Below are 15,379 nucleotides of genomic sequence, written 5' to 3'. Positions count from 1 at the left end.
CATCCAGGAGATACGCAAGATCGAACGTCTCCCCCCGGCTAAAGACAACCGGGCCCTGGATGACCTATCAGTCAAAGTACAGTCACTAGTGGGGATGCTTGGGTCCCAACGGGAGAAGGGGATGTATGAGCTGTACGCCAACTCAAACGTGGAGCGCATTCTAGAGAAGCTCCCCCCATTCCGCCAAGAACGGTTTCGGCGGCAACAAAACCACGTGACCCGAATGCCCCAGAGCAGTCACTGCTGGATCTTGCCGACTTCCTCGTCAGAGAGGTTAGCAGCCTAAGGATCGACACCTTCGCACGGGGTGGCTCGAACTTCAAAGAGGGACAGAGGAAGGCTAAAGACCAAGGCAGGCCCATCACAGTGATGCACCAGGCCGAGTCTGTGTTGCGGCAGAAGAGTCACACCCCCCCTTCCAAGGGGAAGTGGAAGGTCGCATGTCAATACTGCGACAGCGAACACTGGCTGTCACAGTGCGACGCATTCAAGAAACTGACCACCGCCGAAGTAAGTCAGTGGATTAAGACCAACCGTCGCTGCTTCCGCTGCGCGCACGGCCACATGGCAGCAGAATGCCACCTTAAGAAGAAGTGTGGCAAGTGTGAGGGCGCTCACCTCGAAGCACTGCACGAGTGCAACAAGCGGAACCCCGCTCCAACGATCAACTCGGGAGCCGACGTACTCTACATCGACCCCGCGAAGAGTAGTAGTTCCAGAGTGCTCCTCAAGGTGGTCCGAGTGCTCCTTAGTCACCGGGATAAAGTACTCGACAACTACGCCATCCTTGACGACGGGTCGGAGAAGACGCTCCTCTTCGCCTCCGCTGCGACCCAGTTGGACCTGCGGGGACCCGAGGAGACCATGACTCTCCGTACCATTCGTCAAGACTTGAAGACCATCAGAGGTGAAAGTGTCAAGTTCACCATCGCAGCGATTGGCCAGCCTGAGAAGCGGTACGTCATTGGCAAGGCATTCACGAGCCACGACATTGGCTTGTCACGTTACGATTACCCCATCCAACAACTGAAGGAAAAGTATGACCCCCTACGCCAACTGCCCATAACGCCTATCAGCGGCGCCACACCGACCCTACTCATTGGGTCCGATCACGCGGACCTCATCGTCCCTACGGACGCGGTCCACCTCGGACTCAGAGGATGCCCAGCCGCAGTTAAGACACGGCTGGGGTGGATGCTCCAAGGCCCCCTCTCCGAGCCTTCCAGCCGACCAACGTCGACCCGCTGCCTTTACACCAAGGCGAGCGACACGGACCCCACTCTCCTACAGCACGTCGAGCGATTATGGATGCTAGATGCGCTGCCATTCAAGAACGAACAGAAGATGGTCCGGTCCAAGCAGGACAACGTGGCAATCGCAGGGTCGAGGTCAACGGAGTGCTAAGGTACGCAACCCCATTCTTGAGGCGGGAAGGGATGGAGTCCTGGTACATGCCCCATCACAAGGTCACACACAATGGTAAAGACCGCATTGTGTTCAATTGCAGCCATCAGATCTGAATAGCCTACTTCTGCCCGGTCCCACACTTGGACCCTCCCTCCTCGGCGTCCTGATACGCTTTTTGTCAGGACAAAGTGGCCATCAGCGGTGACATCAATGGGATGTTCTTACAAGTCCGGCTGATGGAGGAAGACAAGCCTTTCCTGACTCCGATCCTAGTGGATTTTATGAATATGAATATGAATTTGTGAATTTGGCAAAGCCTTGATATTCTATTCATTCTATGTATTGCAAGTATTTGGGCAAATAAAATTTGGTCTTTAACAGTTGTGTGTTCTCTTCTTCTGTAGCAAGTAATGTGGCTTAAGGTGCTGTAAGTGGTATTTTTTTTTGTTAAAATAATAGCTCTACATTCCAACAGCAATCACTGGTATAGAGTGTTTGGTCAGTAACATGGGTCTCCCAGTCCCTCCATTCTGCAGTAAACAGAAAATACATTTCCTGGTATCCCGTTCCCAAATAAATTTACAGAAATAAAAATAGTTTGAAGCAATTGTGTCCTTGAAACAAGTAAAATAATTGAACAGACATGGGTCTCCCAGTCCCTCCATTCTGCAGTAAACAAAATAAATGTCCTGGTATCCCATTCCCAAAGAAATGTACAAAAATAAGAAATAAAAAAATTGTTTAAAACAAATGTGTCCTTGAAACAAGTACAATTATTTACCAGTGCAGTAAGCAAATTTAGCTTGTAAAAATATCTAGGGATTTTTCTCCTGATTGGATAAAGTGGGAAGGGATTACCAGAAACTGTGTTTACTGCAAAGCGGGGGACGGAGACTGACCAAACAGTGATATTTTGTGAATAACAGTAGATACGTATTTTCAATTACATGTTTTTATTTTTATCAACTTATTTGATTTATATTTGTAGCATAAATAAGCATTTCCTGAAACCACAACAGTAACACCCTCCGCCTCCCAACAGGGCGGGTTTAACGAGCGTGTAATCGATCGCAGAGTACGACGATTCGAGTGAACGAAGAATTCAGAGTTAATTTATTCACGTCTGAGCCGAAAGGAGGAAAAACATATTATAGACCACGTCACGTGTCCCCTCCGTTACACGAGGAGGCAGCCTGTCACATCTTTTCACCTGCCAGCGCGATCTCTCAGTGGCGAGGAGTAACGCGTGGGAGGCTCACACTGCCCCCGATACTTCCTGATTCTGCTGTGCAGGCGTCCCCCAACCGACCTGTAGGAGCCGCTGTCCACAACGTCCAATCCCCACCCACCGGCTTTCCCACCCCTAACACTGCCAATTGTGTTAGTATGAATGACCAGCCAAGCCGGTAGCAACGCCGAGAGCTGGGCTCGAACCCAGCATCTCCTGCGTTAGTGGCGAGCGCCTTGCCCACTGCGCCACTTAGCCGCCCCCTGAAAGATAAAGTTTGAATGGCTTACTGAACTGGTGTTTTAATTTCATACCATACCACACTGCTTGTTTGCTATTTCAGCACCAGGCGCTGTCCACCGACTTTATTCATGTTGAGCAAGCAAGCGCTACATTGCACCTCGCTGCCTATAGCATACCTGTTATTCACTCTCAGTCTCAACATGGATGAAACAAAGTATAATAATTATTCTTTAGGTGGTGGTAGTTTCTCTGTTTGGACATTATAGCTTAAATATATAGCCTAGCCTATAGTCGGTCTGATATACTGTATATAAAAACATTTAATTTGACATGCTAGATATATTTGCTGGTGGGCCAATTTCGTCCCACAGGCCGCCTATTGCCAACCACTGCTGTATAATACACTTTAGGGGATCTAGTTAGGCAGTGAGTTTAGGCAGTAGTCCAGCTTATAACAATAATTTTTATAAATGTATGGTTGAAACATGCAAACGTTCACACGCACTAATAAGCATTGGAGGCTTTTAACCAGGGCCGGGGAAATCATTCAGGCCAGGAAATATAGTGCGAAATATAGCCCCAGTCAGGCAACTTTTTAAGTGGGGGGTCTGGGGGTCCCCCACAAGGATTTTTTTTGTTACAAAGACTTAATTTCCTGCATTCTGGTGCAGGGATTTTTGAATTTGTACCCTTTAAATGCCAGTGTTTGTGATGGCATCAGAAATTATTGTTAAAAAAAAACAGGCTAGCATATGTCAATAATTAGCAACAACACTGATTTTGATGGATTTTAAAATTGTCCTCTTCAAAAATGCCATAAAGATATTATGTTGAAATAATTTACCACTTTTTCTTTCATAAATCTTTTATTCAACTTCAGCCCTGATCATAACCACCACATATTCAATTCATTTTATAATTCTGAGATAGTTCTCCAAATTGTGTGAGTTTAGACTGCGTTACCCTCTGTTGCAGTGATCTCCTGGTTGTTCCCCACATAGGTTATCTAACTATCGGCCTGGCCTGCTTCTAAGTTCAGTGGCCTGACTGCATAACATTTTTGAAATAAGATTATATATATCCCCCCCCCCCCCCTGGCTGTAGTCCAGCCTATACTTTAGGGTACCTAGTAAGGCCGTGAGTTTAGGCAGTAGTCCAGCCTCCACCATCTTGGCTCGGAGTCCCGTGTCGAAGGACAGGTTGAGCAGCAGACGCAGCGTCAGATTCAATAGGTCCTCATGGTCACATGGTACTAGACAGGCCAATCGCTCCACCGTATCTACCTCAGCCTGCCAATCAGAGCGAAGAGAATAACCCACATAAGTAAATCATATTGAACCACACTTGTTTATCTAAAACACTATCCATATTTTATCTAGAACACTACCCATCCTTTATATAGAACATTATCCATCCTTTATCTAGAACACTATCCATCCATTATCTAGAACACTATCCATCCTTTATCTAGAACACTATAAACCCTTTATCTAGAACACAATCAACCCTTTATCTAGAACACGGTCAACCCTTTATCTAGAACACTATCCATCCTTTATCTAGAACACTATCCATTAGGGGTGTAATGGTACACAAAAAACACGGTTCGGTACGTACCTCGGTTTGAAGTCACGGTTCGGTACAGGTTTTCAGTACAGTGGGGGAAAGTTTGGCTTTCCATGTTCCACTCAGGGGTGATGTAGTGTGCAGTAACTAATTGTACTTGTAGGGCGGTCATTAGTGGTTAACATACCGGTGTATTCGTTCGGTACACAGCCGTACAGAACCTAAGGTCCAGTACTGAAACGGTTCGGTACGGATACGTGTACCTTTACACTCCTACTATCCATCCTTTATCTTGAACACTATCCATCCTTTATCTAGAACACTATCCCCCCTTTATCTAGAATACTCCTGTATCTAGAACATTCTATCCATCCTTTATCTAGATCAATCTATCCTTTGTCTAGAACAATATATCCTTTATCTCGCTGTCTCCCTCTCTCTTTCTCTCTCTAGAACACTCCTTCATCTACAACAATATCCATCCTTTATCTAGAACACTATCCATCCTTTATCTAGAACACGATCCATCCATTATCTAGAACACTATCCATCCAGTATCCATCCATTATCTAGAACACTATCCATGCAGTATCCATCCATTATCTAGAACACTATCCATCCGCATGTGATTGGTGGAGGCGGGACCCTTACAAAAAACTGTTGTTGCTAATCATTGACACATGCTAGCCTGTAATAATCCCCCCCAGAAAAATCTACTTTGCATTTGATATATTGCAAATATATGCCATCACACACACTGGCATTTAAAGGGTTAGAATTATAAAATTAATGTGGTGTTATGATCAGGGCTGAAGTTGAATAAAAGATTGTATTATTTTCAATCTGACATTACAAAAAAACTGAAAATCCATCAAAATCAGTGTTGTTGCTAATCATACATATGCTAGCCTGTTTTTTAACAATAATTTGTCATGCCATCACAAACACTGGCATTTAAAGGGTACAAATAAAAAAAATGCCTGCACCAGAATGCAGGAAATGAAGTCTTTGTAACAAGAAATGTCCTGGTGGGGGACCCCCAGACTCCCTGCTTAAAAAGTGGCCTGACTGGGGCTATATTTTGCACTATATTTCCTGGCCTGAATGATTTCCCCAGTCCGGCCCTGGTTAAAAGCCTCCAATGCTTATTAGTGTGTGTGCGTTTGAACGTGTGCATGTTTCAACCATACATTTCCATTTATTAAAAAAAATAAAAATAAAATTACCTCCTATAATAGTGGGGGTCGCGGCTCTCTGACGCCTGAAAAGTTTGGGAACCCCTGATCTAGAACACTACCCATCCTTTATCTAAAAGACTCCTGTATCTAGAACATCCTTTATCTAGAACACTATCCATCCTTTATCTAGAACACCATCTATCCTTTATCTAGAACACCATCTATCCTTTATCTAGAACATGATCCAGATCCATCGTGTTCTACGATCCATTCTAGAACTCCTGTATCTAGAACATTCTATCCATCCTTTATTTAGAACAATCCATCCTTTATCTAGAACAATCTATCCTTTATCTAGAACCCACCTGTATCTAGAACATTATATCCATCCTTTATCTAGAACAATCTATCCTTTATCTAGACGTTTCCTGTATCTAGAACATTTTATCCATCCTCTCTAGAACAATCCATCCTTGATCTAGAAAAATCTATCTATCCTTTATCTAGAACAATCTATCCTTTATCTCTCTATCTCCCTCTCTCTTTCTCTCTCTCTATGTCTGCCTTTTTCTCTCACCATATCGTTCTTGTTCTCTAGGAAGATGGATAGTTTCTTGAGGAATGACACCACTAGAACCAGTAGCTCTTGGTCGTCTCTCTCCAGAACTTTGACCAGCAGACCAACAATGTTCTTATTCCTCATCTTCAGCTCTGTACGGGTGTCTTCAGCCAGGTTCAACAGCAGGTAGAGAGACACTGTTCAGCACAGGAGAGAGAGATAAATAACTGTAATGTCCATCTTTACGTAGATGACACTATTTTTTTTTTTATGTATTTTTTCTCCCCCTTTTATCTGTATTTTTCTCCCATCCCAATTTAGTCATTATGCCAATTCCCTTCCTGGTCGTTGCGTGCATTTTCCCCCCACTTGCCGGCCTAGGGAGGGTTGAAGACTATCACATGCCTCCTCCGATACATGTGGAGTCAGCCAGCCGCTTCTTTTCACCCGACAGTGAGGACTCTCACTGGGGGAGTGTAACGCGTGGGAGGATCACACTACCTCCCCCAGATCCCTTCCTTGCTGAGCAGGCACCCCGACCGACCTGTAGGAGTCGCTGTTTACAATGACCAGGATACATACCCCACCGGCTTCCCACCCGCTAACACTGCCAATTGTGTTAGTATGGACGACCGACCAAGCCGGAGGTACCGCTGACAGCTGGATTCGATCCCAGTGTCTCTGCGGTGGTAGGCAGGCGCTTAGTCCGCTGCGCTACCCGGCCACCAGATGACACTATTTTGTATTGTTGGGCTGACTCCATACAATCGTGTTGTTGAAAAACGTCAACTTTCTGCAACGTTAAGTGGCACTTGATTGATTTCAAACTTATGTTAAATGCTGATAAAACTAAATATATGCTATTCACAAGAGCAAAGAAAATCAATTATAGCAAACTTCAGATTAGCACTTTATTCGGTACAGCTATTGAAAAAGTCCCACATTATAAATATTTAGGCGTCTGGATTGATGATAAAGTAACTTTTAAAGTTTGAAGGAAACTTGTATTTCTTTATAGCTATAGAACCTGCTTTCCCATATTTAGTAGAGATATAATTTTTTAAAAAAGTATCCACTTTTTCTCCTTATTTTCTATTTTTCTCCCATCCCAATTTCGTGTTTCCAATTCTCCCCTCCCCTGTCTTGAACGTTGCTCGGATATACCCCCACTGATCGGTTGTAGGGAGGATAGAAGCCTTGCATCACGTGTCCCCTCCGGTACACGAGGAGGCAGCCTGTCACATCTTTTCACCTGCCAGCGCGGACTCTCATTGGCGAGGTGTAACGTGTGGGAGGCTCACACTACCCCCGCTATTTCATGTCTCTGCTGTGCAGGCGTCCCCCAACCGACCTGTAGGAGTCGCTGTCCACAACATCTAGAATACCACCCATTGACTTCCACCCGCTGACTCTGCCAATTGAGCCAGTATGACGGCCGGCCCAAGCCGGAGGCAATGCTGACACCCGGTAGAGATATAATTGTTAAAACTGTATTACTCTCCGTCTTGGATTATGGTGATGTAGTACAGTATATAGGCATGCTGCTGTTACCCTTAAGCCCTTAGATGCTATATATCACTCTGCTCTTAGATGTATTACTGTTGATAACGGCAGTCCATATATCACTCTGCTCTTAGATGTCTTACTGGTGATACATACAATACATATATCACTCTGCTCTTCAATGTCTTACTGACATTACCCATCATTGTATTGGCATGTTCATTTACAAACTGCTCCGAAATTACCAACTTACGGGTGGGAAGCCGGTGGGGTATGTATCCTGGTCATTGTAAACAGCGACTCCTACAGGTCGGTCGGGGTGCCTGCTCAGCAAGGAAGGGATCTGGCGGGGGTAGTGTGAGCCTCCCACACATTACACCTCGCCAATGAGAGTCCGCGCTGGCAGGTTTGCTCCTACATTGAGGTCTAGTAATGAAGTAATGTACAGTCACATTACTTCATTACTAGACCTCAATGTAGGAGCTGATCAAACCTGCTCTCAGGACTGGATTACACTACATGTTCCTCAATGTAGGAGCTGATCAAACCTGCTCTCAGGACTGGATCACACTACATGTTCCTCAATGTAGGAGCTGATCAAACCTGCTCTCAGGACTGGATTACACTACATGTTCCTCAATGTAGGAGTTTATCAAACCTGCTCTCAGGACTGGATTACACTACATGTTCCTCAATGTAGGAGCTGATCAAACCTGCCAGCGCGGACTCTCATTGGCGAGGTGTAATGTGTGGGAGGCTCACACTACCCCCGCCATTTCCTGTCTCTGCTGTGCAGGCGTCCCAAACCGACCTGTAGGAGTCGCTGTCCACAACGTCCAGATTACCACCCATCGACTTTCACCCGCTAACTCTGCCAATTGAGTTAGTTTGACGTCTGGCCCAAGCCGGAGGCAACGCCGACAGCCGGAGTCGAACCCGGTGTCTCTTGCATTAGTGACGAGCGCAATGTCCGCTGCCCCACCCAGCCGCTATTTTAAATCATTTTTATAAATGTGTAAACATCACCGAGACAGCAGTGCGGATATACCCTACTCCTCATTGCGGCGTTCGGGGGAGAGCAGCCATACGTTATTAGCTGTTTACATGTTTATAAAAATTATTTAAAATGTTTATTAGCAACGCAGAGCTTTCAAACCATTGCGTTTCTCTGTCCAAGACCCTCGTGCAACTGCGAGTACCTTTGAAATTTCTCTTGCGGATACTTGTATAACGAACGTTTCTGTAACACTAACCCAGTCCTGAACCATCTGTAACCCTAACCCAGTCCTGAACCATGATCTGTATGGCTGATTACACATGCGCTCACTTTTTCGCGTGTGCATGAAAGGGTCCAAAATCCAGTCTGCCTATCAGCTGTGCAGCTCTTGACTGGGACCTTGGGGTTTAATAGTGTATCGACTGTATAATCCATTCTATTCAGAGTTATACTACTGTATTAACTAACAATACTTTAAGCCCCTCCTACCTCTGAGCAGCTGTTCCTGTTTACCCAGAAGGCCTTGGTACTTCCTGTGGGCCTTTTCCTGGTCCCGTCTCAGGGTGCCGTTTTCTGGCTCTGCCCCACGTACATGACAGGTTAAGGAACACACACACACACACACACACACACACACAAATAAAAAAGCAACCACTCTGCTTCAAGACAACAGAAAAGACATGAGGGGACAGAAGAGGTGGAGGAGACAGAAAGAGAGACAGAAAGAGAGAGAGAAGAGACCGAAAGAGAGGAGATAGAAAGAGAGGAGGCCGAAAGAGAGGAGAGAGGAGACAGAAAGAGAGAGAGAGGAGACAGAAGAGAGGAGACAGAAGGAGAGGGAGGAGACAGAAAGAGAGAGAGAGGAGACATAATGACAGGAGGAGACAGAGAGACAGGGGGAGACAGAAAGAGAGGAGACAGAAAGAGAGAGAGAGAGGAGACAGACAGAGAGAGAGGAGACAAACAAGACAGAAAGAGAAAGAGGAGACAGAAAGAGAAAGAGGAGACAGACAGAAAGACAGGAGGAGACAGAGAGACAGGAGGACAAAGGATATAAGCCTTGTTCTTCTTCTGCAGTTCTTCCTGCCAGATGTCGTATCTCTTCAACTCGTGTTCCAACACGCTCATACATAACGCTCCAACCTTGTAATGACTGACCACACTGTGGAACTGAGAGAAACTAGAGGGGAGAGGAGGGGAGGGGAGGAGAGAGGAGGAGGGGAGTGGAGGGGGAGCAGGGAGGAGAGGAGATGATTCAAAATGGGTGGCTGATCGGAGGTCAGTACAAAGAATTTGTTTGATCAAACAGAAGGAATTCATACAAACACTAGTCTGAACAATATCCCCTCCTCAAGGCTGAGAGAGGTGTGAGTGTGTGAGAGTGTGTGTGTGAGTGTGAGTGTGTGTGTGTGTGTGTACCTGGAGAAGCAGAAGAAGATGTAGATAATGGTGGTGGCCAGCTCCACACTCTGCTTCCAGTCCTCTCTCAACACCCTGGCCAGCGCCCCTAGAGCTGTCTCTACAGACACACACACAAAATGTTTACCACCAGTAGTGGTGGTGGTGGTAGTAGCAGTGGTGGTGGTAGTGGTTATGGTTAGGCAGGGCTTTCCCTATAGCAACGTTAAACTATGTTATGTCCTTATACACTACACTTAAATAAACAACTTATTTGGAACTAAATTGTGTTTTTAAGTTGCAGGAAATTACAGTAAATGTCTTTCTTTATTGCTAATTATTTTGCCTCCCAGACGAGAAGCAGTGTCCAACCACCCACCCCCTCTGGACCACCCCCTAGTTCAGACTCCATCTTGTTTGAAAATCCTGGTAAAGCCCTGTTAGGGTTCGGATAGGTGTACTGTGAGCAGCAGCCCTGGGTTAGATGGCATTGAAAACAAATTTCTCAAACTAGCTTCACATATCCTGATGTATCCACTCTGTGATCTTTTTAATTTGTCTTTATCTACTTATGAAATACCCTCTATTTGGAAATGCTCACGTATCACTCCGTTGCACAAAACTGGCAGTGAATTGGATCCCAACAACTACAGACCATTTCCATAATCTGCTCTATAGCAAAGATTTTTGAAAAATGTATCTACAAACAATTGTCCAACTATCTCACCAAATACAATATTTTATCTCCTTACCAGTCCGGTTTTCGTTCAGATCACTCTACAACCACTGCTTTATTAAAACTCACAAATGACATATTCTATGCATCTGATAACGGCAAAATTACAGGAGCAATCTTTATTGATGAAAGCATTTGATCTGGTCGATCACTATCTTCTCTTGGACAAACTGTACTCTATTGGTCTTTCCCGTAATGCTCTACTGTGGTTTAATTCCTACCTACACAACAGAAAACATTGTGTTGGAATACAAGGTAACAACTCAAGTTTAACTGTGCAGCAACGAGGTGTGCCGCAAGGCTCAACTTTAGGTCCACTTTTGTTTTCTATTTTCATCAATGACCTTCCTTGAATTTTTTCTGAATGTAGTGTTCAACTCTACGCAGATGATACAGTTTTTACACATCACAAACTAACTTGTCAAAAATACTGTCAATTTTACAATCAAACTTCAATGGTCTTCAATGCTGGCTTGCAGCTAACAAATTAATCCTCAATAAAACAAAAACCTATGCAATGCTCTTTGGTACTTCTCAGAATATTACATCTAAACAGAAAATCTACCTTATAATATTACTTGTCATGACGGTACATCACTGCTTAGAGTTGAACACTTCAAATACCTTGGTGTATGGCTTGATCAACAACTATCTTTCAAATGTCATACAGATAACATGACACCCAATTCCCCCTCCCACGTGTACGAGTGCTGGAGGGGTGCCAAAGTGACTGTCTCATTGCCAAGTCCCACCCCCAATGACGGCATTGTAGTCAATCCCACATCCCCGCCCCTTCCGGTTCTCTAACGGTGGATCTGACAAACTTTCCTTCCTCCCTCCCGCCCCTCAGGGTGCTCCGCGCTAAACACGGCAGCGGGAATACACATATTTCATGTCTCAACAAATGCGCATGTTTGTATTAATTAATGATTGTACCATTATTACTATCAAATGTAATGATTGTGAAATATTACTGTAATGAGTTGTGTGTGTATGAACAAAGCATCCTTGACTCCAGGGACAACGATGGAAATAAGTCTCGGCTTTTCGTTTCTATCCCTGACAAAGCAAATACTCATGTGATCTGTATATGTTTGTTGTCTAAATAAATACCTACCTACCTACCATCATGAGGAAAATTTACTTTAGTATGGGTGTTCTTTACGGCAATAGAAATAGTTTTACATTTACGGTTTGAAAAAAGCTAATCTCTCAACTCATACTACTCATAATGGACTATGCTGATATAGTCTATATGATTGCAGCGAAAACTACCCTTGTTCCGCTTAACACCATCTATAATCGTACAGTATATGCAGATTTGTTCTTGGCTGTTCATATAACACTCATCATTGTATTATGTATGAAAATCTCAACTTCCCTTCTCCCACAATAAGACAACAACATTGGTTACAGTTTATTTTTAAATGCATTTATTTTAATTATCCTAAATACCTTAAACAGTATATGGTACCTTCCACTTCTAATTATCAACTTCGTCATTGTACTCACTTTTTTTCTGTTCCAAAAACCTTTAAATCAGCTGGTAAAAAATCTTTTATGTTTAAAGCTCCATCCGACTGAAATAATCTACCTGTCCACATCCGTTCAACATCATCTTTTAAATTGTTTAAAACTATGTTGTCCTCTCACGGTGAGACTACCTGCTTATGCTTTGGACTAGGGGTGGATGGTATAAACGGTATACGGTATAAACGGTATGAATTTGCGCTACGGTATGGATTTTGACTATACCTTGTGACCGGTATAGAGCAGCTAAGTCACAGCAGTAGCAATGACGTTAACGTTACTTGACGATTCACTCAACGTTTGCACTGGTCGTTGCATAGTGTTTAATTGTACTGAGTTTTTCTCCACTTGCTCACGGACCTTGCCATATAGTTTGGGCATTTCAATTTGGCTAAGGAGGCTGAGAGGAGACTTGATTTAGATTTAGCCGCTAAGCTAACGTTCAAACGTGACTCTGCGGCACCAGTTCCATTAGTAAGAAAGGGGGGGGGGGGGGTATATTGACAAGGCTTGACAACAGAGGTTCAAAGATAACTTCACATTTATTTGGCTATTAGTTTCTTTATATCGCTTTATCCATCAGGCTGCTCCTGTTTCCAACTGTGTGTTGACAATCATCACCTACGGCATCTTAGGAAGCTCAAACCTCAAACTCAAACCTATTACATCACGCTCTCTCGCTCTCTCTCTACGTTGTCAAACATGTACACTAAAGTTAAGTTATGTTGGAGTTGTATTGTGTTTGAGTTGTTTGAGGGAAAGAAACCTCCTGTCCTGCTGTAGTTTTTATTTTCAGTTTTTCAGAGATGGAAGTAACTTGAGAAAAGGTTTTGCATTTTTCTATTGCAGTTTTGCACAATAAATGTTCTTAAAATACCTCTGTACTATGTGAAATATGCCTTAGTAATACAAGAGTACAGTAATAGCTGCCATACCAGTGTTTTACCCCTTCAGAAGAATTTATATAGACATTTTAAGATAAATGAATATACCGTGATATATACCGTTACCGACTATGCTTCAAATTATACCGTGATATAAATTTTAGACCATACAGTCCAGCCCTACTTTGGACCTCAATAGCATAATAAGAGATAGATGAACCATTGCTGGTGTTGTTGCAGTTCATGTTCTTGTCATTGTTGACATGTTACTGTTATCACATTTGGGGCCATTGGAGCCCATCTAATCCCACTCTATGAGGCCAGCTTTTCATTACAAGTGTTTACTGTGCGTGAGGTTGTTTGTAGAGCTAAATCTATATTTTATATTATTGCTATGTGTCCATTGTCATTGTCAATTGACAGTATAAACCTTCCCTTCAATATGCCATAAAGAAAAAAAAAATCATCAATACGCTCCCGTTTTATAGCGTTGTGAATATGAACTATATACCGCAATGGTCTGGGGTAATTCCTGCAAAGCTAGTTATAGGTCGCTAAGCTAATAACGTTAAATCGATGGCGTTTCGGCCCTACACAAGCTAGAGTTAAAAATCTAAATGCATTATGATCGGTATTATGTTCCACCATGAATGCATGAAAGGGGGGGGGGGGGGGGGCGTTTCTGATTATTGATTACCAATAACGGCATTCGTTATTGCAACATCATACGCTGACCGGGTGGATGGCTATGAGAACAAGGCCCGATCAGACTGAAATTGACGTCAAATCGCTCTTACCTGTGGCCGGTTGGATTCGAAAAAGAATTTCCCAGTTATTTGATCGCCATCTGGTAGATCGATTATGTCCATTGGCTGATGCTATATTCCTTTACTGCATACTGAATTTGGCGTCGCAAAAAGTATTCCAGGCGATCTGGTAAAGCCATAGCTTTAGGCTAACAGAAAAGCTAACCCGGAGCAAAAAAAAAGTGACACCCGGTCTGCAACAGGGGAAACTGCATTATCGAGACAGCGACAATACCAGGATCTGGCCGGTACTGCACTTTCGGAGTCCCGATATGCCGTTTCCAGCCAAAATACAGCTATGTGACATTGAGTAGGATATTAAAATGGAATAAAAGCAAAACAGAGTTTACAACGTATATATACGTGGTTGGCCTTCAAAGGATGGCGCCCCAATCACGTATATATATACACGTGGTTGGCCGTGAATCGGTTATATGCTTTTTTATTTTGTATAATTTTCTTGGCTGGCATTGCTTACTCTGTTATTTTGTTGTTTTTTGTTTCTGTTTTGTTTTCTCTTTTTTGTTTGTTATTTGTTGATTGTCGTTTGTTGTTTTTGTTATATAAGATTGTCAAATGACTCTGTATTTTGTCTTTGCGGACACCCTTGAAAACGAGATGGTTTCATCTCAAGGGGTTATTCCCAATAAAGAAATGTCAACTAACTGTATAAACAACTTTTAAGGTGTGTGATCTAGCACCTGCCTTCGACCCAGTGTGATCTAGCACCTGCCTTCGACCCAGTGTGATCTAGCACCTGCCTTCGACCCAGTGTGATCTAGCACCTGCCTTCGACCCAGTGTGATCTAGCACCTGCCTTCGACCCTGTGTGATCTAACACCTGCCTTCGACCCAGTGTGATCTAGCACCTGCCTTCGACCCTGTGTGATCTAGCACCTACCTTTCCATAACCTGGACTCGCTCACTCACCACTTCTGGACTGCAAACATCTCTCTCACCAGGAAGTCATACCATTATGCAGCAGTTCCTCCAGGTTGTCAGGGTTACGGGCCAGCTGCAGAATGAGGGTGGAGCCTCGGATCTTCTCAGGAAGTCCTTCATACAGCAGCTCCACATAGTCATCAACCCTGGTGATACTAGCCTCTTCATTCACCTACACACACACACACACACACACACACACACACAATAGTAAGACTGTATTAGTGTAGTAATACTGTACATTAGTGTAGTAATGCTGTGTACTAGTGTAGTAATACTGTGTATTAGTGTAGTAATAATGTATTAGTGTAGTAATAGCGTGTATTATAGTAATAATGTAGTTATAGTGTGTATTAGTGTAAATAGTGTGTATTAGTGTATTAGTGTAGTAATAGTGTGTAT

General features: G+C 43.7%; 1 protein-coding gene across 1 annotated transcript in view; it reads right to left on the bottom strand.

The window, feature by feature from the left end:
- Window positions 1-15,379, bottom strand: part of LOC311238982 (kinesin-associated protein 3-like) — an 81,243-nt gene that overhangs the window by 40,168 nt on the left and 25,696 nt on the right. The window contains 6 exon segments of the mRNA XM_084327196.1: window positions 4,005-4,167; window positions 6,200-6,378; window positions 9,171-9,258; window positions 9,729-9,861; window positions 10,101-10,200; window positions 15,008-15,149. Coding sequence (XP_084183322.1) covers window positions 4,005-4,167; window positions 6,200-6,378; window positions 9,171-9,258; window positions 9,729-9,861; window positions 10,101-10,200; window positions 15,008-15,149 — 805 coding nt within the window.

This window comes from Notolepis coatsorum (genome assembly GCF_963971535.1).
Source record: "Notolepis coatsorum genome assembly, chromosome: 13".
NCBI classification, from domain to species: domain Eukaryota; kingdom Metazoa; phylum Chordata; class Actinopteri; order Aulopiformes; family Paralepididae; genus Notolepis; species Notolepis coatsorum.
Note: the sequence above shows the minus strand (reverse complement) of the source record. Positions and strands in the feature narration are given on the sequence as shown.